Here is a 26,712-nt window from a genome sequence, read left to right as displayed (position 1 = left end):
TAGCCTTCAGGAGGACGGAGGGGTCAGTAGCTGTGTCCATTCCCAGTGGGTATGCCAAGGCACGTGAGTTGGACAGTTCTGTACTAAGGTTCTCAGACTGGAGGATGTCTGTTGCCCAGCCAGCTTCATGCTCCATAAAAGGCTCAAAGCTTAGCTCAGATGTGGGAGTTCACAAAGCATCTGATCATACTTCATGGGAGAACCAGAATTATACTAAAGATTTGATGTAACTGACGCAGTTTGATGTAACTTGACCAGAACATTTTCAGATATAGGGTAGTCATTAAGAGTACAGAACCTGATTCCCAGACTACCAAAAAGTTCAAAGCCCTGCGTCTGCCACTTACTAGCTGTGTGACCCTGAGAAAGTAGCTTAACGTCTCAGTGCCTCAATTTCTCCACCTATAAAATGCGGACAATAATATTCCCAGACTACCAAAAAGTTCAAAGCCCTGCGTCTGCCACTTACTAGCTGTGTGATCCTGAGAAAGTAACTTAACGTCTCAGTGCCTCAATTTCTCCACCTATAAAATGCGGACAATAATAGTGCCTACCTATTTTAAATATTAAATGAGGTAATATATATAAAGTGCTTAGAATGATGCCTAATACATGGTAATGTTTGCTATTATTATTATGCAGGTGCTCTAGAGTTTCCTAATTGGTACTGCCTCCCTGCACATGACACTGTTGAATTATAGATTTGTAAAGAGAATCCCAGAGATACCAAGGGCTAGATGTTAACCTGCAGGATTCCAGATCTCAGGAAATGTGCTTGAAGCATGGAGAGAGAGAGGTGTAAGAAGAGGGGAATGTCCCGGGCCTTTTTAGTTTTATTTATGGTGTACATCAAGGACTTATAGTCAAAACCTTCTTTTACCTATCAAGACACTAACAGATAAGTTTCTACCCAATATATGTTTATAAATATATTATTTTTCCTTGGGAGGGGCCATGGCTCAAATATAATCATTACAGACTTTCAACCCATCCACTCTTTGCCAAAGGGTTTTTTTTCATGATGGAGTGTCAGGAGTTGTGGTTGGATGAGCCTCAGGCTTCAAGAGCCTCCCAGAAAACTAGAATAGGTGATCCAAAGCTGGGACTATCCCAGACATACCAGATGCCTGCTTTTTTACCTTGGGTTGGTTGTGTTTTTTCTTTACTGAACAGTTTTTGGCAACTATTTAGCCTGGCTCATAAGATCATTATAACTAATTAAGAGTTTTAGGTTACACCTGCAGCTGAATGATTTCAACAGTCCTCTTCATGCAAGTATTTAATATCTAAATTGCCACAGTTATGAGGTTGCAAAGAAATATAAAATCATCATAACAAGAAAATAGTCAAAGGAAATGACCACTTGAAAATGTAGCCCTTCCTCAAACATCCCTTACAGGCTAATACTGGTACCTAACCCCACCCATCATGTCAGTGTCTTTCATCAGTCATTCAGTGCTTGTCTGCTGTAGTAAAAATCCCACAATTATAATGTAGATAAAAAGCAAACCTATCCATGCAAAGCCACTGACACATGAGGATCTGGCCAACATGAGGAAAAAAACCAAAAAGGATAATGACACCATAACAACTTTAAAAGAAACTAATTGAAATATTCATGAATTAAAAAGAGGATTTTTGAAAAACTGATGAGTATTTAAAATACTTTTGTAAAAACGATTTTCTATGTAATTGAACAACCAAACTGTGAGGTGCAGGATATACTATTTTATTGACCTAAAATTTTGTAAATTTGTTCATTGTTTATTCTAGAAATTTAGTTCATAGTTGTGATTATAATCCACATTTTTGTCAAATAAGGTAAAAAATGACTTATTTTTATAAGTGTTATTTTCATTTTTCAAGCTAAAGTCCCAATCCATCTTCTTCCCCACTACCCTCATACAGAAGACTAGGAAGATTTTGGTCCCTGATTAGCAGCCTTTTCCTGGTATTAAGTCTCCTGAAATAATGAACACATAAAAAAATATAGATAAATATTTTTATCTTCTCAGTATCTGCTCCAAGAGGCCATCTTTGGATGGTCTACAACAGGTCTGTCCTCCCCTCTTTCTTCACTAGATCTCCTTCTGTGCAAGGAGGAGGAGCTTCATCTTTTGAATATACAAGATTTTTCTCAAGTTTATTTTTCTGGCAAAGTAAGTACAACTTAAACGGAAGCCTCAATAGAACTTTTTCTGGAGATATTAGGTTATTAAGACCTTGATGAGATTGATCCAGTAGAAGTGTGAAGGGTCCATATCACCCAGAATGACTTTCACTAACAGAAATTGACATTTTCACCCTGTTAGAGGATCCTAATTGATCCTAAGCTTTATTGGTTTTGAAGTGCTTTGTTTCTGTAACAATTGTAGACTGGATTAACTCTCTGGTTTAAAAATTACAAATTTACATTGGTTAGAAGTAATTAAGTCACTAGCTTTTAAGAAAATACTCCTAAAATGGCTGGCAGGTATAAATAAAGATTTTCTCTTCTCCTTTACCAAAAAACAAATCTTTCCTGTTCTTTTTTTTTTCTTTTTTTGGTGAGGAACACTGGCCCTGAGCTAACATCTGTTGCCAATCTTCCTCTATTTTCCATGTGGGACACTGCCACAGCATGGCGTGATGAGTGGTGTATAGGTCCGCACCCAGGATCCAAACCTGTGAACGGCGAGCCGCTGAAGCAGAGCACACGAACTTAACCACTAGGCCACTGGGCCAACCCCAATAATTCTTTTTTAGTTACCTAAAAGTCAAGATAAATCAGAGACCAGCAGAAATGATAATTTATAACTGACGGTTGAGGCATTATGCTTAAAGTTATGTGTAATTTGGATTTGTTTTTATCAAGATTTATAGTCAATAAATACATTGAACATCCATTGAGTGCTGAGAATTCCAGAGCTTTTAAAGACAGAATTCATATCTATAATGAATCTGCAATGAACGTCTTTCTCATTTATATGAATGTGTGTGTTTATACATTTTTTCCTCTGTTGAATATATTATTATATAATATAGATGTCACAGTTATAGAGATTCACTTTCTTTGACCCTGGCCCAAATAGGTTAGATACTACAGCAATAACAGATGGGCAATGAGAACGAGGAATGGAAATTCTTTTATGTTGTACTTCCCTGGATCAAGGTAGTATTACTTCATCTTCCTTTCACCACCTAGTAACCTCATATCAATTTTTTAAAAACATAATTCTCTTACATTTGACTTTTACAAAACATCCCTAAAACTGATTTGAGTTTTGCTTCCAGCAACAGTTGACAGTTCTCTCTGTATTTCTAATTTTTCTTTAGAGTCCTTCTAAGTGCAACTTTTGTGCCAATATCTATAAAAAGCACATGGCATACACAGATGAGTATTTCCCTTAATGAGACTTTTAAATCAGTTCTGACTCTGTGAATAGTATTTTAAAATCTGAAATAGGCAGAGGGGAAAATATGAAGTATTTTAACATGTGAAAAGGCCAATGAGTCTGAACGTGTCTGGATACTTACTCTCTCACACAGCTCTTCAAATGTGCAGTCGGCAACGGTTCCACAGGCTTTATTCAGCCGTAGCTCTCTGCCTTGCACTTTTAGAATCCTTGGTCTAGTTACTATGGGAACACGAACAAAGACTCAATCTTGTCTGGATAATTACTATAAAATTCATCTCTTACAGATAGGAAATGCATAGCTTGATGAATAATAGCACATGATTCAACACATAAATTAGACAAAATGCTGATACAATGACTGCCACTTGAGCGTGGCATCAACCCATATACAGCAATGGAACTTATTAATTGGTCAGTGGAGATTGGGCATTGTGTTCTAAATGTATTCTCTTTCAAGAGAAATTAACTTACGTACAATCATTTTGTTTCTGAGCCAGCTCATCAAACAACTTATCCATGACAGCCTCCACATCAGCTTCACTTGTGCTACAGTGAAAAGAATAATAGAATATGAAATTAATAACACTTGAAGCCAACATCAAACAGCTGCCTGAGCCTGCTTAGCTTTTTGCCCATAAAAAAAGAGAACAGGATGTTATGCTCTAAATACAAACATTAGATTTAGAATACACTTAAAAGCAGAGAATATTAACTCTCAGGTAGATGATTCTGCCTTATTTGCATACACTGAAAGACTTCTGTGCTTCTGGCTGTTTCCAGTAATGAGACGATACAGGCAGAGTAAATCCATTAATACTATGTGTACACAATGAGAAGAAAGGCCTCTGGCTCTCTCTTGCATGCAAAACAAGAGCAAATAGACAAGGCAGTCAAGCATCCAGCAAGTATCCTTTGAAATCTCTACTGAGAGGGTACATGTGAAATTAAATATTGAAGCTGCTTTAAAAAAAAAACTAAGTCAAGCCACTGACTGAGAGGATCAAACATTCCAGAATTAAATTACCAGCTTTGAAACACCAACTTGATCTGCACATCAATAACTTTATCAGACTTCGAGTATAAGGACAATTATAAACTACACTGTTTCTCTGGAAAGTGCCCTTGTCGGAAATTCAGGAAAACTCTCTCCTTCTGTGATGCCCACCATTCCAACTACTATGAAGTTAGCCTCATCAAAGAATCCTTTGTATTCTAATTAGAAACCACCATATGGTTTAGGGAACCCACATATATAAATGTGATAATACTATGGCCTTTTTTCCTCTCACTTTTTTTTTTTAAAAGAGGGGTTGATAAATTAACAGTCAATAAAATAAAATAACTAGCAGAAGAAATAAATGCCATTAAAAAAAAAACCTCAAGTGAAAATGTTAAGTTTACTTCAACTCTACATACAAACTTATACAGGATGACCTGCCAATATGCTTAATTTTGACACACAAATCACTCTTATCGAGGTGTGAAAGCAATTAAACTTAGTTCTGGATATCTATCTTAATAAAGTCTTACTGAAAACTAATATGACAAATTATTTTTTCTTTAGATTAAGCTTAAACTAAACCAAACGAATTTCTCCCTTGAGATAATTATCAGGTGGTAGGCCTTTAATACACAAACACCTAATTCTTCAACTGTTCTACAGCAATGCCTTTAAAATGCAACAAAGCACACAGTCGTTATGAAGGGTTTGGAATTGTCACATTCCGAGTAATAACTACTCCACCTCAAAGGATCTTAAAAATATCATTTGCAATGATTAACTTGCCAGGGAAAATGCTATTTGACTTACATAAAGCCTTGTATGACATTTGAATAGAGCCATATTAAAATAATAAAATGACACTACAGAAAGAGCGACTATAGGGGCTGGTTCGGTGGCACAAGTGGTTAAGTGCGCGCACTCCGTTGCGGCGGCCCAGGGTTCACCGGTTCGGATCCTGGGCGTGCACCGACACACCACTTGTCAAGCCATGCTGTGGCGGCGTCCCATATAAAGTAGAGGAAGATGGGCATGGATGTTAGCTCAGGGCCAGTCTTCCTCACAAAAAAAAAAAAAAAAGAGTGACTATAGAGATGATAAACTATTTTAAAGGTACAAAGAAATCACAGAAGCCAGTGTAAATGTCAATGGGCACACCAAGCACATGTATGTTTAAATGGCTTTGCCAACATCAGTCTTGGGAATTCATTCAGAATTCTCTTCACCTTGCAATGGCAGTGTACACACACACAACTGTTGCAGAAGTGAGCTACTTTTTAAGGCATATGGAAAGGAGGGAGCAATGCTAGCCACACAGGACATCTGCTGGCTTTCAGCAAGTTAACCTCTCCGTAGGATAGGCATGTTACGAAATAGAGGAGGAAAACTGAATTCTGAAAAATAACCAAGAAAGAAGCCATTTCTAAAAGCATATTTGGTGGATAAACAATTGCTTACAAATTTCCTGAGTGGTGATTTCTTTTTTACTCTGTGCTCTAATATTAAAATGCAGCTCACTAGACTTTAGTCAGGCCACATACTCTATGCCATTTATGAAATTACTATATTTGATTTCACTTATAGTGATGAAATCACACAATTATTTTTATCATAACAGTATCTTATAAGAATTCTATTATTTATTATAAAAAGTTACTCAGAAGTTACAACATGCAAAATAAAAATCTGTATTGGTGTTAAGTGGCCTAAAAATAAATATTCATAAAAGCAGTATATCTAACTTACAGTTGAATAGACTATTATCCACCTAAGCCAACTTGTACTTGACCTCAGGGAGTAAGTTCTACTGACCTGCTGGGGAATAGGAAACTCATGTTCATATTGTCATAGAAGCAGGAGGGGCTAATGTGTGCGTTTGGTTTTATTAGATGGATCTATATTGATATAAAATAAATAAAGGTGCTATGAAAGGAATCCTCACCAGAAATGAATATATTCATAATCCCTTAACAAATAACTTACAAGAAAACATTAGTCTTCTCACCCTCCACTCAGGCTTCAGATTTCCCTACTTAAGAGGATGCATCAATCAGAGCTCATTAATTTTTTTGTGTGTGTGTCAGGAAGATCAACCCTGAGCTAACATCCACGCCAATCCTCCTCTTTTTGCTGAGGAAGACTGGCTCTGAGCTAACATCTGTGCCTATCTTCCTCCACTTTATATGGGCCCTTTATATGGGACGCCGCCACAGCATGGCCTGACAAGTGGTGCGGTGGTGTGCGTCCAGGATCCGAACCCGGGCCGCCAGCAGCGGAGCACGCGCACTTAACCGCTACGCCACGGGGCCGGCCCCTCATTAATTTTTTTTTAAGGATGAGAATTAGAAAAGTAAAAAGAGAAATTAAAACTTACCTGTCTATATTAGCCTAAAAGATTCAGAATTTTACTTATTATCCAGGTTCACACCTGGTTTAAACATCTTTGAGTATGTTTTGTAATTCTAGTAAAAAATTTAAATGATTCCGAACTATTTCCATGTGTCACAGAGGGAATAACAAAAGTTATCACTTGCTGAGCAACTATTATGTAGCAGTTAATTTACTATACTACCCCCACCTTACCGTGTGGTATGTGTTATTATCCCATTTTTGCAAAAGAGAAAACTGAGACTCAGAGAATTAAGGCACTTATCTAAGATTTGAATATATAAAAATTAAAATTTTCTGTATAACAGAAAGTGTTATAAATATATATAGGCATATCAAACCAGGAAACATAGTGGCAACATTTATGACATATGATTAATATTATCAATGTATAAAAAACTCCAACACACAAAAAAAATTGAATACTCCAATAGAAAAACTGTCAGAGGACCCAACAGGCAAACTGCATTAAAAAAAAATAGCTCAATGGGCAAGAAGCTTACGTAAAATCGTTCCTTCTTACTAGTGATAGCAAATGCAAAGTAAAATCATGAGATGCCATTCTTTTATCCAAACTGGCAGAGATAGGAAAGAAGATAAAATAGCTGGAGCAAGCCTAGGTAAGAGGAAAAAGGACCCTCTTATGTACTGCTGGGAGGAGTGTAAAACTGGTACTAGATTTCAGGGCAACCACATAATATATATCAAAAGCATTAAAAACATGCATATCATATCACCCACCTATTCCACTCACAGGAATTTCACCTGTGGAAATAATAATGGTTAATGACTATAAGGATGTTCACTGTGACACTGCCGACATTAAAAAAGTGAAAAAGAACCTCCTAAATGTCTAAGAACGGGGAATTTAAGATACATTTAGATCCACTCATACAATGGAATTTTATGCTGTTTTTGAGCGCAACTTTTTCCTCTTGTCTTGGAATTGCAATTAAGGCCCAAAGTTGATGGCTAGAAGTGCTAAGTACTGCCGAGTTTCTAAAGAGAACCACCAATGATCCACCAATAACTAGATCCAGACTCCTGCCCCCACGGTTAAATAATGAGGAAAACCAGCCCTACTCCAAATGCCACCCCTCCTCCACCATCCCCTCCTCTTCCCCACACCACAGTGTCTTTATAAGGAGGGGAAAGGGGATCAGGAGTCACTGGTCTTTGTGTCTAGCATTTGTGGTAAGAACATTTTTCCTTCTTTCCCCTTAGTAAAGAAGAGGGTGATTTACCTTCCCCAAAGACAAGTGATACAGGGAAGAGTTCTCTAAGAGAATCACTTGGAAAGATGAGAGGGGTCTGGAAGAAGAAAAGACTGCCATTGCTTTCCTTCGTTGGATGAACAGAACCTTAGTAGACTGAGAAATCAGAAGGTGGGAGGTGGGGTGCCGAGCCAAGATGAAGGAAGCCAGTTCTCACCAAAAATCTTCCAAAGGTTTAGCACCACTAGATATACTCAAAGATACAGGTGAGGGGTCAGGCTAGAAATAGGGGCATAGTTTGAAAATAAGACAAAGGCAGGGCCGGCCCTGTGGCTTAGCGGTTCAGTGCGCGTGCTCCGCTACTGGTGGCCCGGGGTTCAGATCCCGGGCGCGCACTGACGCACCGCTTCTCCAGCCATGCTGAGGCTGCATCCCACATACAGCAACTAGAAGGATGTGCAACTATGACATACAACTATCTACTGGGGCTTTGGGGGAAAAAAAAAAGGAGGAGGATTGGCAATAGACGTTAGCTCAGAGCCGTTCTTACTCAGCAAAAAGAGGAGGATTAGCACGGATGTTAGCTCAGGGCTGATCTTCCTCACAAAAAAAAAAAAAAAAGACAAAGGCAGTTCCTTAGATTCCCTCCATTTACCTGGACAGCCAGATTCCTCTACCTCCTCCATTCCAGCTGAAACTGGTAAGTTTACTGTCTGGGACAGTTTTAACAATGAAGAAAGGGGGAGAGACACCATACTGAAATCCTGCATATCAAACAGTGAAACTGACAGTTCCTCCGTCTTCAGTACCCAGAACCCTACCAGCCAAGCTTCCATCCCAGGAAACAGACAGAAAGATTGGAGGAAATTCTCTGGGGGAAACTGAATAGCCAAAAGAAAGACCTGCAGATACTGACATTTGGGGGTTCTTCAATGGAAAACCTGACCTGCCACCTATCACCCTCCAGTGAAGCCCACCAATCAATAAAACGCTTTCTATGCACACAGAACTCCTAATCAGCTTTTTAATGCCTCAATCTTAAGTATGAATGGACAACCAAGTATTTTGGGGCATTTAAGGAAAGCCTCTAGGATAAAATATAAAGACCAAAACAAAGAAATAGAAGAACGGATCTGGGAAGAAGCAAAGAAAAAATAGAGACCAGAAGGGGAAAAATACACTCCAATACGCCTAGAGAGAAGAAGATATTGCATCCATAAAACAAAGAAGGATGCTGTAAACTAAAAGAACAATTAGGGCATAAGAAATAGTTCTAAATATGACTGCTAAATAAAAAATTCAGGAAAAGAATTAGAAGAAAAAGTTGAAGTAACACTTCAACTTCAAAAAACTTTAGAGCTCCAGGAGAAGCTCCAAAGACTATGGAGGAAGAAAAAAAAAAATGAAGAAGAAAAGAATCAAAGAAAAAATAAAGTAAAATTTCCTGGCACTGAAGGACATGATCTGCTAAGTTGAAAGAGTCCAACAAATACCCAGCACAAAGAGTTGGGGAAAAAGCTCCATTCTAAGGCACATTATCATGAAATTTCAGGAAACCAGGAATTAAGAAAGAATATCCTAAAAACTTCAAAAGGGAAAAAAACAGGCCAAATATAAAAGGTCAAGAAACATTTACATCAATTCACATCAAACTTTGCAACTGTAATAACGGAAGCGTGAAGATAATGGTATAGTATCTAAAATTTTCTAAGGGAACATTATTGTCAAACTACCCATGTCCAGTCAAACTGTTAATCAAGCAATTAGATTGGACAGATGAGCCCTCAAAAAATACATTTTCCATGCGGACTTCTCAGGAAGATACTAGATGGTGTGCTCTATCACAACAGGAAGAAGAGTTCTGCTTCTAGTAGGACAAAGTAAGCTCCACCCTAACTGACTCTCCTGCTGAAAGCAGCTATAAACTCTGGACAAAATCCAAAAACAGATGACCTGAAGGCACTGGACAGTGAAGAGAAGCAGACAGATTCTGGAGGGAGCTGACACCTGGGAGAAGGGAAAAATGGGGTAAGTTGCCCATTTTTACAGCTTTCAGACTGAAGAGAGTAAAGTCAGTACTGCTCAGGGCAACTAAAACTCAAATAGAAAACCTACAGTCCTTATGGCATGAAGAACCAGAGGAGAGCTGGAGGTAACTACACAGCTGGAAAATCAGGGGGAATCCCAGAAAAAGTGTTTCCAAATTCTCAAAAGATAATAATCTTGAAAATTCCTGAAATCTTAAGTTATTCTGTATTTATCACAATACGTTTTACATTTTCAAATAATAATGAGTGCCCACAATAATAAACAGTGAATCATTTTTTCCATCATAGGGTTATACTAAAATTTTCAGCAGTTTTCTGTAAAACAACAGTATAATAATAAATTCATGGTTTATCACTATTAAAACCAAAATACTATGACACGATTATATATTTCAATTAACATGTAAAAATGATCTCTACCTGATATAGACTTTTGATATAGAAAACAGAAGGAAACATTAAAACAAAATAAAGGATAAATAAAATTATTTTAAAATTTAAATACCTCAAAATATAATATGTAAAAGTCACCATTTTTTAAAGGTTTTTAAAACATAAAGCATTAATTACCCTATCTGATAGTCCTGATCTTTGCTGGTTGACAAATATTCCAGACATAGGAAAATTTCTTTCATTTTGCACTAATAGTGATCATATCACTGAGTGTGTCCTAAATCATTTTCAAGTTGGGTACTGGGGTACATATTGCTTCATATAAGCTCATTTTCCTTATTAACAAGTATCTGGCTTCATTTACTCAATATTATGTTTGTGAGATTTATCCATATCGATGCATGTAGAAGCAATTTGTTTATTTTTGTTTCTGTACAGTATCCTACTGCATGAAAATATCACAATTTATTTTCATTCTACTGTTGATGAGTGAATGAGTCTGCTACGACTGCCACACAGAACACCACAAACTAGGTGGCGTAAACAACATAAATTTATTTTCTCACAGTTCTGGAAGCTGAAAGTCCAAGATCAAGGTGTCAGCAGGTTTGATTTCCTCTGAGGACTCTCTCTTTGGCTTGCAGAGGGCCACCTTCTCAGTATGTCTTCACACGGCCTTTCCTCCATGTGCGAGCACTCCTGGTATCTCTTCCTCTTCTTATAAGAACACCAGTCCTATGGGTTTAGGGCCCTACCCTTATGACCTCATTTAACCTTAATTACCTCCTTAAAGGCCTTGTCCCCATCTACAGTTACATTGGGGGTTAGGGATTCACCCATGAATCTTGGGGGGACACAATTCAGTCCAAAACAATGAGTATTTGTGTAGTTTACAGTTTGGGGCTACCATAAGAGTACTACTGTAAACATTCTAGTACATGCCTTTTGGTAAACCTATGTATACATGTCTGTTGGGTATACAACTAGGAGTAGAATGCTCATAGGGTATACCTATGTTCAGCTTAGCAGATACCACCCAACAGTTTTCCAAAGTGGTTGTAGCAGTTTACCCTCTCACCTGCAGCGTACAAAAAGTTCTACTCGTTCCACATCCTTGGCAACACTTAGTATTTTCCATCTCTTCCATTTCAGTGATTGTGGTGGAGGTATGCTAAACGATTTTAATGTAAATTGCCTCAAATTATTTTGCAAATGGGTGGGGCATAAAAATACAAATATAATTAAATTACTGCAATAGTTAATCCAGAAGCATCTTCTTAGTACAATGTCATTATGATATACATAAAATTTTTAAATCCATTTTTAAAAACACCTAAGATCTCTTGACTTTTTTAAGTAGGAAAATTTCAAGAACACAATTTTATTGTAAAAATTTCAGGCATAGAAAATGCCTTTAACTTCAAAACAGAAAAAAAAAAAAGGCATTTTTAATGGAGAAAAACTGGAGTAACAGCAGTGAGTCTATGACGAGGGCCCTCTCAGTTTTCTAATGAAACTCTTTAAAAAGATAGCAACATTACCTTACACTAAAAATCTATACTCAGAAATACAATCACGCCTGTGAAGCTCTAAAGAAGGATCAGGGTCAGCTAGTTTTAAAAAAATCAAGTGTTTGGGACCTAAGGTGAGCAACAGGTATATTCAAAAAATGAATGCACAAAAAACACACAAGGGTATAGATTATACAAAAACACAAATAGTGATTAAAATTAGACTCAAATTACAAAAGTAACCGAAAAATATTCCAGCCTAACCAGTAAAATTGAGGAAAAGGCAATGCCTAGTAGTCAACAGCAGTTGCATGGAAAAGCTACAGCCTAAAGATGGCACTAAATTAAACATGATTTTTTCAGCGTAAAAGGGAGCTAAATTCAGAGTTTTCTTTTGGGGCTACAAGAATATCATGTCACATAGCATGAAGAAAATGTTCTGTTCAGCTTTGTGTAGTTCAGTTTTAACCACAGAGGCATATCTTAAGGATGGATGACTTGGGTAGCACCAAACTGATGCAGAGAAAATACAGGAATTAAGCTCAGATGCTATGAATCGTATCCCCTTTCCTCTCAAGGGGGGAGACAGAAACATAAGCTCCTACAACTCGTAGAGATAAAGAATTTAAGCGACTTCCTTTAATTCTGGGTAAGTGCTCCATAAGTGGGATGCTACTATAGAGTAGTCCTTTGTGCAGATAAGATGCAAAACAGAAAATCTGCCCACAGATAATCAAAAGTTGACCACAGTAAGAGAACTGAAGTCATTTCTGAAGAAGAAGCAAAGTCACTCTTTTCAAATGCTTTTTGTTGTGGGGAGCAGGGTGTGGGGGCCCCAAGACGAGCACAGACTCTTTTTCCTTTGTTCTATAATGCCCTGGTAAAATCCACCCATTTCATTGCTTCTGTCACTTTTTGTTAAGCTCAGAAACTGTAGTGAAGGGGCAGGTTTGTATTTTCTGTTGAGTAGTACCACTGTGTCTTTAAGTCAGAAAAGCCCTGGAATCAACCACTGTTTCGTTGCCAGGAAATTTGGCATCAACACCTACAGGAATCCTGTGAGTACAGTACCCTGGATTAAAAGCCTGATTGCTTCGGAAGTATGAGAATCATGATTTATTTTTCTATATTAAATTAGTAAACAGAGAGGAAAGTAATCAGTCGTTCCAACTTTGAGAAAATTTCTACAGCTGAACTCAGGCACTCAACATAAAACATGGACTCAAGAAATAGAACATATCAAAAAAGACCTTATTATTGCTGGATCATTTGAAATTCTCAACAAAAATTCCAAAACAAGTGGAGGTTTCTAGAAGAGGGTCACACATGAATTTAAATGGAAATTAATTTCTTCAAGAACTTCCCACTTCATTAGGATTGACTCAGGGGAACAGAATGCTACCCACACTTTGCCCCTTTATCCCCTTTTAAAAATCAACAGCTTGTTAAGGTATCAACAAGTAGAATAGGGTTGGCTTTCCTTGGTCCCTCTCTCTTCATCTTCTCTATTCCAGAGAGCCAAAGTTGATTCAACGAGGGAGAAATTTTCCCTTCCTCTTAGAGTTCCTGTGCCAAACTTCCCTGGCAGTAAGCCTTCTCGCTCTACTGATTCCTTGTGCATTCATGCTGTACAGCTCTTTGTGCTCATACCAAACATAATCTGGGGCTGGAGGCAGGTCTAAGATTAACTCGGTTTATACTTGCCTTAATATAAAACAGACTTGGTTGCATTTCAAATCCCGTAGGTTTGTTTTATATAACGGACTCAGTTGTCAGGATGGATTTTGTCCTAGTATTTATCTTCTTCTCAATCACTCAAAGGCTTAACTGACTATTCAGAGATCCATTTCAGTCTCTAAATTTCCCACCCTTCTCAATCACCTGGAGAGTAACTCACCTGGTTCCATTAATCTTGACCTGTGTATAATGCAGAAAGTGGGATCTAGCACTTTTAACTCTCAAATTCCAGACCTCCACTCTCTCTTCTCAGCTCCAAATTCCATATAAAATTTCTGCCAAATCTATGTTGCATTCCCCCCCCCAAATAAATCAGTGGTGTAACATGCAGTATTGCAACTTGGTAGATCCAAAAATATTTCTTATTCATAAAATTTCAGAAAGGCTATTATGATTGAAGGTTTTAAAAAAGAACAACAACAACAATAAAAATGAAGAAAAGCTTGAGAGTAAAAAGCTCTAACTCCTCCTCAGGAGAAGAAGATGGTCACATCCACCTGGGAAAGAGAGGTCAGGGAGTTTTAGTAGATAAAAAAGGTACACAGCTAGTAACTAAAGACCTAGGACTTTGCCAGATCAGCTTTTCCTATGTTGAAGATTGACTTTTACTTATAAATGCTCTCTCTCTGAAGATGAAATAACAAGATAAGAATTCCAAGAAAATCTAAAAACTTTCTTTTGTACTTCTATATGTATAAGTATATATATTATTTAATCATGTACATATTGTGTATACAGCTTATTTCCACTTTACTAGATGAGTATAGCCATACAACTTAATACTTTGTTAATGTGTTTAGCTGGAAATGGTGGGCCAGCTCTCTTCTGGTCCTGTCTGGCCTGCTGGAAAACAAACACCGTAATATGCTATTGTCAAACGACAGTTCAATAAAGGAATAGAAGATAAAAGGTGTGCTGAGATGACTGATGGAACCTGATATTGAAGTCTATACAAGATGAACTTCTTTTGCTGCTGTACCACTTTCTGCGTGGTGTTTCATATAGTTTCAAACTCTTGATATTAATTTTTAATTCAGTAGTCCTTGAGTTAATATAATATTGATTAAAAATATTTAAATTTGCATCTAAATTATGTCAAATAGGAAAATTTTGTGATTTAAGAGACATAATAAACAGCCCACTTGACTATGTCTGAGAGGATACAAAGCAGAAAGCTATTGTTGTCGTTGTTATAAGTTTGCAATGTCATAGACACTTAATCATTCATAAAATATCAATAGGAGTTTTTATGACAAAGATACTAGTGTGCATCTACTTTTGAGAGCCAACTATATTTCCCCATCATCGAGCCCTTTTCCCTACAGGTGGCCTTAAAGACTCATTACCATTACTGACTTTTTAATTATCAAAACATAGAGCAACATACAATGCTTCATTTTGAATTTAAGACAACACATCAATTTGAATGAAACTTTATACTTTATACTTCTCATAGAGATAAATAGTTCTTCGCTAAAAAAAAAGACAAAAAATATAATAGAAAAAATCATTAAAAGAATTTAAATGTTAGACTAAAAAATATTCACTTACTGTAAAAGAAAGCAGTAAAGGAAGAATAGAGGAACAAGAAAGTCATGAAACAAAAAAAATAACAAGTAAAAGAACAAATATAAATCCCAACCATATCAATAATAACATAACTTGTGAATGGATTAAACAATTTAATCAATAGGCAGGGATTGTTAGACCACATAAAAAAGCTAGATCCAACTATATGCTGTCTACAGGAGATATGCTTTAGATTCAAAGATACAAATAGGTTGACAGTAAAGGGACGAAAAAAAAGATATATTATGAAAAGAGCAACCACTACTAATATCAGTCAAAAAGACTTTAAAACAAACAAAAAAAGGTGATTACAGATTAAAAGAGACATTTCATAATAGTAAAAGTGTCAATCCATCAGGACGATATAACAATTACAAACATATATGCGCCTAGCATCAGAGCACCAACACACATGAAGAAAAACTGACAAAAGTAAAGGGAGAAATAGACAATGCAACAATAATAATTGGAGACTTCAACATCCAACTTTCAATAATGGATAGAACAATAAGGGAGAAGATCAACAGGAAATAATAAGACTTGAACTACACTATACACAAACTAGACCTAACAGACATCTATATAAACACTCAGTAACCACAGAATATACATTTTCTTTCATGCACATGGAACATTCTCAAGGAAAGATCATATCCTAGCCCATGAAACAAACCTTAATAAATTAAAGAGTATTGAAATTATACAAAGTGTGTTCTCTAGTCACAATGGAGTGAAATTAGAAATTAGTAACAGAAAGTTATTTGGGAAATTCACAAATAAATGGAAATTAAACAGCACACTCTTAAATAACCAATGGGTCAAAAAAAGCAATCAAAAGGAAAATTGGAAAATACTTTGAGACAACGAAAATGAGGACAGAACATACCAAAACTTATGGGATGTAGCTAAAGTAGTGCTTACAGGGAAATTTATAGCTGTAACTGCCTACATTAGAAAAAGAAGAAAAATCTCAAACCAACAACCTAAACTTCTACCATAAGGCCCTGGACAAAGAAGAGAAAAGTAAACCTAAAACAAGTGAAAGGAAGGAAATAATAAGGATTAGAGTGGAAATTAATGAGATAAAAAAGAGAAAAATAATATAGCAAATCAACAAAACCAAAAGTTGGTTCTTTGAAAGGATGAATAAAAGTGAAAAACCTTTACCTAAATGGACCAAGAAAAAGAGAGAAGGCCAAAATTACTAAAATCAGAAATGAAAAAGGGAACATTACTACCAACCTTATAGGAATAAAAAAGATTATAAGAGAATACTATTAACAACTGTATAACAACAAACTAGATAATCTGGATGAAATGGGCAAATTCCTAGAAAAATACAAACTACCGAAACTGACTCAAGAGGAAAGAGAAAATCTAAATAGAAAAGGAGGAAACTCCTCCCAACTCATCCTATGAGGCCAGTATTATCTTGACAGCAAACCAGAAAAAGACATCACCAGAAAAGAAAACCGCTGACCAATATCTCTTATGAATATAAACACAAAAATCCTCAACGAAATACTAAGAAACTAAATCCAGCAACAAATAAAAAGGATTATACACCACGACCAAGTGAGATTTATCCTAGAAATGCAAGACTGATTTAAAATCCAAAAATCAATTAATGAAATACACCATATCAACAGAATAACGGACAAAACCCACAAGATCGTCTCAACAGACAATGCATTGACAAAATCCAACATCCCTTCATGATAAAAACACTCAAAAACTAGGAATAGAAGGGAATATACTCGACCTAATAAAAGGCATCTATGAAAAACCCAGAGCTAACATCATAATTAACGTGAAAGACTGAAGTCCTTCTTCCTAGGCTCAGGAACAGGATGTCCACTCTCTATGATACAATATACCACTTGCATTCAACATTGCACTGGAGGTTCTAGGCAAGGAAATTAGGCAAGTAAACAAAAGGCACCCAGATTGAAAAGGAAGAAGTAAATTATCTCTATTTGCAGATGACATGATCTTGTATTTAGAAAATCCTAAGGAATCAACTAAGAAATTATTAGAACAAATAAATGAGTTCAGCAAGGTTTCAGGTGACAATATCAATATGCAAAAATCAGTTGTATTTCTATACAGTAGCAATGAAGAAACCAAAAGTGGAATTAGGAAAACAATTCCACTCACACTAGCTTCCAAAAGAATAAAATATTTATGAATAAATTTAACAAAAGAACTGCAAAATTTTCACACTGAAAACTATAAAACATTGTTGAAAGGAATTAAAGAGCAAAATAAATGAAAAGACATCTGTTATGGGTTGAATAGGTATTAAAGTACTAACCTCCAGTACCTGTGAGTGTGACCTTATTTTGAAATAGGGTCTTTGCAGACGTAATCAAGTTAAGATGAGGTCATATTGGATTAGGGTGGTCCCTAATGCAATGACTGGTGTCTTTATAGGAAGAGGAAATTTAGAAACAGAGACACATAGGGAGAATGTCATGTGAAGATAAAGGGAAAGATTGGAGTGATGCACCTGCAAGCCAAGGAACTCCACCAGAAGCTAGAAGAGAGGCATGAAGCAGATTCTCCTTCATAGTGCCCAGAAAGAACCAAACTGCCAACACCTTGATTTCGGACTTCTAGCCTCAAGAACAAGAGAATACATTTCTGCTGTTCTAAAACATTCGGTTTGTGGTACTTTGTATGGTAGCCCTAGGAAACTAATAAAACATTACATGAATCAGAAGAATTAATATTGTATTCCCCAATGTGATTTATAGAGTCAACACAATCTCTATCAAAATTCCAGCTGGCTTCTTTGTAGAAATTGATAAGCTGATCCTAAAATTCATATGGTAATTCAAAGGACCCAGGACAGCCAAAATAATCTTCCATTGAGGCCCTGGCTTCTGTGCTGGAGGTGGGGTGTTTGTATGTGAGTATGATGGAGATATGGTGTTTGAATAGGAACCCTCTCTCCACCCCCAACCCCCAGTTCCTTCAACAGACTTAGTAGAAAAAAAACCTGTACTACTCAGCTCTTGAATGAAAAAGGAAAAGAGACAGAGAGCGAGCGTGAGTCCAAGGTGACCTCCTCTCCCCAGGAAAACATAACCCTTCACAGAAGTGACAGCAAAATGGCCTGGGCCAGCATCTCATGGACCCCTCAGCAGTGATGTTTCCTGTCTGAAAAGAGATGCTCATCGCATATATAAAATGATAACCCTAGTGTCACCAGCCCCCAAGCAGAGAGCTAATCTGAAGCAGTTAAATCCTCTGGAAGGCATGGGATAGCGCCATCCTAGGCAAACACCAGGCAGTTCAAAATAAATTACTGGTCCAAGCCCAATGCTTGGTCAACCTGTTTGGATTTTGGCAAACCAAATTCCACACATGGGCATCTTATTGAGCCCAATCCACCAAGCAGCCAGGAAGAAAATGACTTCGTGCTCATCTCTGAGATGATGGTGCAGTGACCACAGAATGAAAAATTGGACACCATGGGGTGTTTTAATCTATGCAAAAGTTTGGATGTTCGCACTCAAGCTCTCTGTCGCTTGTAACTTGCTACATTTAAATTCTCTGAGTTTGTTTTATACGAGATTAAAAACTTCTTGGGATGGGTCAAAAACATCTGTAACTTATTTATAAAGGTACTCTACGATTTCTAAATTTAACGTAATATAAAACTACAACTGAAGTAGATGACATACAAACATACAATGCCTTGTATGAGTTAGTTCTTCTGTAACCCAGACAATATTATGAACCATAGAAAGTGTTCCATGTCAACTTTTTGGGTAGTTTTTAAAATCTCTGGTAACTGTTGATATTATCTGGATTGTGTTTTGGGACGTTTTTAATTGGCTTTTGGAAAGTTAGACTAATAAAATACTGAATTAGTGAATATTTATATTTAATGAAAGATCATATACGGGATTCTGCTTGTATGAAATTCTGAGATAGTGCCTGGTGTTCTCCTGGAGGAAAGCTAGAATTTTGTTTTTACTTTCACTTAGTTGGGGTGCGAGTGAGAGTGACAAGGGTGTAGTCTGGACTTGCATATTCAGGAACCAATTCCAGAGGTTTAGGCAGAGAAAACCGTGCTTTAATAGGGCAATATACAGCACGGCACATTAAAATCTGTTATGGGGGGAAATTAGTAAGTTTTCCTATAAGAACAACACAAAAAGAAACCTAATTAAATCAGAAATGTGAACATGACCCCAGGAAATTTTCTTTTACTTTGTCAGGAAAGAAGTTCTACCTAAGGGCTCATGTGAAACAATATAAATTATATCCCTAGCACGCTATCTTGGTATCTAATATTCTCCCACTTCTCCTCAGGGACACATATCTGCCTTACTCTCTAAGTGCGATGTGACTCTAGGCTCTCTATTCTTGGTTACCAGACTAGGGTGAAGCCCTTTTGATGTCAAATTCATGATAAAATCTGCCTTCCCTGAGGATTAAATGAATTTATATATTTTTAAGAAAACTGTTCCAGAGTTTCATGTATCTATCTTTTGTAGATTCTAGTTTCCTGGACTCTGAGACATTGTTAGATTAGTTTTCCTCCGGTGCACATTTTAAGTGTCAACCTGAATTTAATTGCGTTAGAATTGTATTATTTTTATCAGGAAGAGGAAGAGGCAACACAAGGTAGATCAGAGAGAAAATGGCTACGCTCCAAGCAAACACAGACTTTCCACCTCCTGTAAATTCCACTGAGAACTCTCCAGCACTATGAAACAAATTTCATGATTTAGACCCAGACTACCATCTTTATTTAAGGAACTTCCCATTAGGAAAATGTTTTAGTTCTTCCACATAGGGACACATTTTGGGGGAAAACAGGGAACAAAGATTATCTCTTTTGAAAAAAATTAAAGAGAATAATAAGTCAATTTATAAATATCACACATCTAGAACATCAAGAAATAGGTAGCAAGGAGTCAGAGAAAGATTGAGAATATCAGAAAAATTAAAAAACCAGAAAACACAAACACAAAAGAAACTGGAGGAAAAAAATTCCAAGTTAAAGCAGAAAAAAGTGCTATAAGAACTTTTTAAAATTATAAAGTACTTTAAAGACAAAGTACTTAAGGGCAGATGAAGAACCTCCTATAATAATCATCAGAATCTGAATAATAAACTGAAATAGTCCCCTTGGTACGCTGTAAAGTATGCAATTTTAATTATGTGATTTTTCTAGCTAATTTCTGCTTCAAAAACAGTAAAGTACTTCTGCTTACAAGGTGGCAGAGACAAGAACTTTTCTGAAACTCTCATATGCACGTTGTCATCAAAATTTAAATTAGCAGAAACATGCCTTTGAGTTAAATCACAATGAGCCCTTGGACAGATCTACTCACTGAGAACCCACGAGGTACCAAACACTGGCTGCACACACACTAAACAGCAGTTTGCGTTTGTAAAGCACTTCTTCCTTTTCAGGGTCTCACAAATGACATTTTACAACAAACTATATTTGTTTTTCAGCATTAACTGCACATGCTGAATACATCTATCATTATAAATTGCTCCTACTCAGGCGAGTCTTGGCTTTCAAAAGACAAAATATATCCAGTTGCACTTGTGTACACATATTTTACATAGTTACGTATGGAAGTCAATCAACAATGAGAACTACAAACAGATTGCCTGACAAAATAAAATAACAATTTGGGGGGAACAGAAATGACACATTTGTCAGAAGATGTCCACAAATAATTAATTACTTTAGCACAATAAAGATATTCTCTTCATACTAGAGTCTCTTATAAGAGGATACTTGTTACTTTCTAACCATCTGTCATCACTCCTCCCCAAAAAACTAGTTAGAGTTTCCTCCAATCACATATTATAAATCATGCAAATGTGGATGGCAAAAAACACAGTTTAAAGAAGTGAACAGTATAACATTCTGCATATTAAAAATCACAGGCTTCAGAACTAGCCTTTCGTGTTGTAATAATTACTCTGCTTATTTTTCTCATCTTTTTCTAATTAATCATTAGATATTAAACCTGGAAAATTTAAATTTAAATTTAAAAATACTTACAGGTAGTAGAGTTTTCCTGCAGCAGGAAGCTCCCTTTTCCGGTAATCTATCCCAGAATCTAGCTGGATCGTATTACAGTATTCCTACAATCCAAACACATAAAGTATCTTTTTCAACAAGTGGTAGCTTAGAATTATAATCTTTCTGCTATCCTATTTTTTTTAATTTTTGAAATTTTCCTCTATAAAATAATATAATGAGTTTAGGACAAAACAATAGAACTCGTAAGAATCATAAAAGTTGCAATATTAACCACATATCAAGCCAAAAAACATCAATTTAATAAAATTAACATTGCAGCATGCCTTCCTGAAATTTTGCTAAAAGAGCGCTGTCAGTAAATTCCCCAAATAATTGCATTAGATTTTTTTTAAAATCCCAATTTCCATTACTCTCAAGTGAGAAGCTGGAGGCTGTCAGAAAGAGTAAGTCATGGGTCTTAAGCGTCACGATGTGCGAGAGTCTGAAAGAGCTGCACCGGAACGTAAGTATCCACATTTTAAACGAATGGTCATACTAAAGTGATGCTATAGGTATGCCTGCCCTTCACTTCTAAATGACTGCCACTGCCCTTGTCCCTTAGCTCCCTTTCCAGTCGTCGATGTCTTCAGAGTTCTTTCCTGCTCTGAACACCTCCCTTCAACCTAAGTCATCCTGTGCCACTGCTGTCCTTCTCTTCTCCCAATTAATCTTTCCTTTCCATCTCCCCAGGTGCATATGTGCATGGAAACTCACACACCACACACACACACACACACACACACACACAGATACATACATACACCCCGTAAAACTCTTACTATGGAAGCAAATGAACTTTTGATATACCTCTCTTGGTAAGTTGGCTTTTCTGCAGGGGGAGGGAATATATACATATATATATACACTCATTCCAGTAGAACGATCGTGAGCATGGGTTTTCAGAACAATTCAAGAAACATTCACAGGCTGACTTTTCTGTTTTCATTCAAAAGGAAAATTGCATTATGAAAATTCATGAGGAAAAAATTGAATTTTAACAACTTCACTACTTTTATTAATGAAAAACTGCATTTTGTGGCTAAGGTAATTGTGGTGGATTGTATTTTCCAAGATAGTTGCAATAATCTCTCCATCCCAACACGCTGTGACTGACATTCCAACCATGAAGAAGTGGGGTCTGTGCACTGCCCCTTGAATTTTGTGACTATGGTGTCAATGATGCTACACAATAATATCCAATGTGACATTTGAGGCAGCTTCTTACTTGTTGGCTGAAACACTTGCTCTGGAACCCTGAACTGCCAGGTAAGCATCAAACTGCCTGGAGGCAACCACGTCATGAGAGCTTAAAGTAGCCCATACAGAGAGATGACCTGGAGAGGCCCTGAGATGACATGAAGACGGAGGTGCCTGACCAGTCCCCAGCTGTTCCGGTTGTAGCCACTATTGTAGTGAGGGAGTCAGAAATGCCAGCTGAGCCTTTCTCAAATCCCTGAACCACAGAAACCAGGAGACATAATACAGTAATGTTGTTTTAAGCCTTTAAATTTTTCAGTCATTTGTTATGCAGCAATCGATATCTGGGCACATTTGAGATGTAGCAACATTCTTCCTCCCTGAAGTTGCATCCTGGGTTGTCCCGCTATGCAAGGGCTGAGGGCTGTTTATCATCTGCACTACAGGGAAGAGACTGCACACAGCAGCAATGAGAATAATTTCCCCTCTTCTCGTGCTGCAGATGCTAAGGGGCTCAGGGAAGTAAAAGAGGGTGGTCAACCATCCCCGGGGACTAATGGGTTTCCCTAAGACTGAGGAGTTTTTCTGGATGCAGGATTTTCAGTGCTAACCCCAGGACAGTGCTGGGCAAACTAGGACAGTTGGTCATCCTAGAAGTGAAGACCCAGAAATCTGGGCTGAAAGGCTGGAGTAGGTATTGCATTTTGATTTATATATTAGCAATTGTGAATGCGATTAGTATAAAATAATCCCCAAGAAGAAGCTGGTCCTCTGGGGAAGCCTACAAACTTGAGCTTTTGAACTGCACATGTGAAAAACAAGCCCTGAACCTAACAGGGTCATGCCGCCCTACAATGCTTGACCTGAGCAGGCAGCTGGCCTCCCCACACAGACATCCCTCGCTTATCATTCTAAGTTGCTCAACCCACTCCCCAGGCCTCACTCAAGAACACAGGCCCTGTAATGCATCTCACCAGAAAGGAATACAGCATTGCCCAAATATATGCACTCCACTCTCCCCTTGCCTCAGATGACCTGTAAAGAAAAAAAGGCATAGCTATATATCTCTCTCCTTCTCAACTATGAGTCAGAACGCAGTAAACCTGAGAAAAGAGATACTTCCTCCCTCTTGCCTGTGCTATAATTGTAGGGGCTCAGCCACCCAGTACAAAGAAGGGAGGAAATACACTTGTTTAGGCAGCACTACTTACTCTCTCTCTCTGAGGGAAATCTGTCCTCGTATGGAAGGGCCAATTATTCATAAGCTACCTGTACTACAGACAATACACTACAGAGTGTAGCAATATATTCATATCAGTGTATTTCCCCAGGTTCTCTATTTGTTTTAAACTACAGTTTATCTTATATGGCTTAATATTCTAATTTAGTCAAAAAAAATTTTTTTCACTTTGAAAAAAATAAGGCTAATGGAAGTTATACAAGCTTCAATTTCTCTTTCTGGGTACTAACTTCTCTCTCATGAGTGATTAAGCCCTACCAAATGATTGCATTTGTACACTCACTAATCACCACTGAGGAATACCTAATCAGCAGCAGAAGAACTATAACCAAAGCCCTCAGACGTTAGCTCTTAATTGTCTGAAAAATACTAACACTCGGTTTATATTTTTAAAGAAAAATAAACCTCAGTTTTTCAGATTTTATTCACTTAAGCTAGATTCTTCAAAACAGTTTGCAGAAGGGTGAAAGCTAAGCTATTTCTAAGTTGAGAATGAATAGTCAAAAGGGCATGATCTCTTAAGTAATTTCCTAATTTCCAGGGATATTTACAAGACCTGTGACCTCTTATCACCATCCAATTCAAATGCATAAAACTAATCAGCTACCAAAGAAAGTTTATTTTAAAATAGTTTGTATATTTATGTACACAAAGGACGAATACAATTACACAAACTAAAAATGCAATTAGGAAATTTGGAGAGGAAAAGGAGGGAGGTTAATACACCCTTGGGAACACACTCATGAGTCAAAGGCCTTTGACTCTGGGAAGAAAAATGTACCACTAAAAGAACTGTATTTCACCAGTTTGCATTTTCCTCAAAATCTATTGTGTATATCTTTAGCAATTCTGAATAATACCATTAGAAAAACAGCCATCTCACAAAATAACTTTAGATAGCTTCTACTCTGGCTTTTCCCTTCCCAGTTGGAACAATAAATATTGTGGAGAAAATCCTTTAAAAGCACAATATATTAACCTCATAAGCAAAGACTGAAATAATAAATAAAGATTTGCCTCCCTTACATATCTTTATTACAAAAGTAATATTGCTTACTACAGAAAATTTGGAAAAAGAGGAAAAAACCCCACATAAATCAAAGTTTTATGTCTTAGGTAAGTGATTATATTAAATAGGAATTTAAAGGATCAAAATTATTGGAGTTTTTCTTGACAGTATTCAACTGATTGGTTTTATACATTTTTAATAAGTAAGCATAAAAGGAAAGAATGGTTGAGACTTGTTCTAGTTCTAGGAAATAAAACATTTTAATAACTAAGATCTATCTTTTAACTTAATTCTTTAAAAATGTATCTTTTTTAAACTAAAAAAGTGACCCATGCTCATTGTAAAAAATTCAAATAGTAAAAGTATAAAAGTAGAAATGAAAGTCTATCCCCTTATCAGAAAAAAGTTTGCTTATAGCTTATATCCTTCAAGTTTTTCCTATACGTATAGAGATGATGATAGACAGACAGACAGACAAGTAGATAGACAGAGAAATTGGGATCATATTATACACATGGTTCTAACCTTAATTCTTTTTGGTATCTTAAAAGTTCTATGAGAGAAACAACTATAGATTTAAATACAGAAAAGCTATACTGCATACTGTATTAATTTTGTTTACTAGGAATACAATTCTATAAGTAAATGACAAGTAAGAGTGAAGAAAGATATTGAACCAGAAAAAGGGTGGGAGACTGGGTGAGGGTGTCTTGTTTTTTGAGGCAGCTATACATTCTAAGATAATTGCTTCAGTCTCATTTAAAATAACCGTGTGCTACTATTTCTAAGCTTAAGTAATGCTATATAAAAATCCAATACATAAACTTCCACATATTTTTAAGCCTCTTATAATTTAAGTATAACAAATACAGAAAAGTACACAAATCACTAGTGTCCAGCTCCATCAAGAAATAGAAGATTAGCACCTCTAAAGCCCCCCTAGTATCCTCTTTTACCTCCCCAAAGGTAACCAGTATCCTGATTCTAGCATCACAGAATTTTGCCTGCTTCTGGACCTTATACAAGTAGAATCACACAGCATGTATTCTTTTGTGATTGGATTCCTTGACGTTTGCGAGATTCACCCATCCACATGTTGTGTATGTACAGTCGTAGTTTATTGATTGCCATATTGTATCCACTATATGAATATACCACAATTTATTGACTCATTTTACTGTTGATAGACATTTGGGTTGCTTCTAGTTATTAGCTCTTTCAAATAACGCAGCCACAAACATTCTTGCACGTGATTTTTGGTGCACACATGCACACGCCCTTGTTAAATATATACCGAGAAGAGTAACTGCTTAACCACAGGGTAAAAGTATGCTCAGCTTTAGTAAATACTGCCAGTTTTCTAAGATGACTGCACAACCTACACTCCCACCAGGAATGTATGAGCATTCCTAAGTATGTGTTTGCTACCGGTATCAAGAAATACAACTGATTTTTGAATACTGACCCTGTATCCAGCAGGGTTGCTTGGAAACTCACTTATGAATGTAATTCTTTTTTGTATATTGATTTTCAGGATGATACAAAGATGTTCCATAAATTTCATAAATATGCTACATTGTTTTATATCACAAAAATGTACACTTATGGTTTAAGAAGTCTCCTGCAAATTTAATATTTATTTTGGATCAACCTAACAAACATCACTGAACACTATATGTCGGGCACTTCCCTGGTTACTGGAGATACAATAATGAATAAGATATAGCTTTAGCTCTGACAGTCTGGTAGAATTCAGATATTTGCCTCAAGTTACCATTTTCTTCTCCTCCCCATCATGGACGTAATTTTTTAAAGTTGATAAGTCCTCTGCCAATTGACTAGCTGTGTGATTTTAGCCTGTTACTTAACCTCTCTGGACACCAGTTTTCTCCTCCATAAAATAAAGGAATTGAATTATGATCCCTTTCAGTCTAAAATTCTTAACAC

The 26,712-nt window shown here is 36.7% G+C and overlaps 1 protein-coding gene across 2 annotated transcripts in view; it reads right to left on the bottom strand.

The window, feature by feature from the left end:
- Window positions 1-26,712, bottom strand: part of AFG1L (AFG1 like ATPase) — a 185,056-nt gene that overhangs the window by 30,779 nt on the left and 127,565 nt on the right. For both annotated transcript variants that reach the window (XM_004422187.3, XM_087443965.1), the window contains exons 8-10: window positions 21,299-21,381; window positions 3,874-3,944; window positions 3,517-3,617 (exon numbers count right to left, since the gene is read on the bottom strand). In XM_004422187.3, the coding sequence (XP_004422244.1) occupies window positions 3,517-3,617; window positions 3,874-3,944; window positions 21,299-21,381 (255 nt within the window). The remainder of the gene's footprint in view (window positions 1-3,516; window positions 3,618-3,873; window positions 3,945-21,298; window positions 21,382-26,712) is intronic.

This window comes from Ceratotherium simum, chromosome 19 (assembly GCF_057802395.1).
Source record: "Ceratotherium simum simum isolate JZ-2026a chromosome 19, ASM5780239v1, whole genome shotgun sequence".
Lineage (NCBI taxonomy): Eukaryota > Metazoa > Chordata > Mammalia > Perissodactyla > Rhinocerotidae > Ceratotherium > Ceratotherium simum.
The sequence above is the reverse complement of the archived record's forward strand: the minus strand, read 5'-3'. Positions and strand labels throughout refer to the sequence as shown.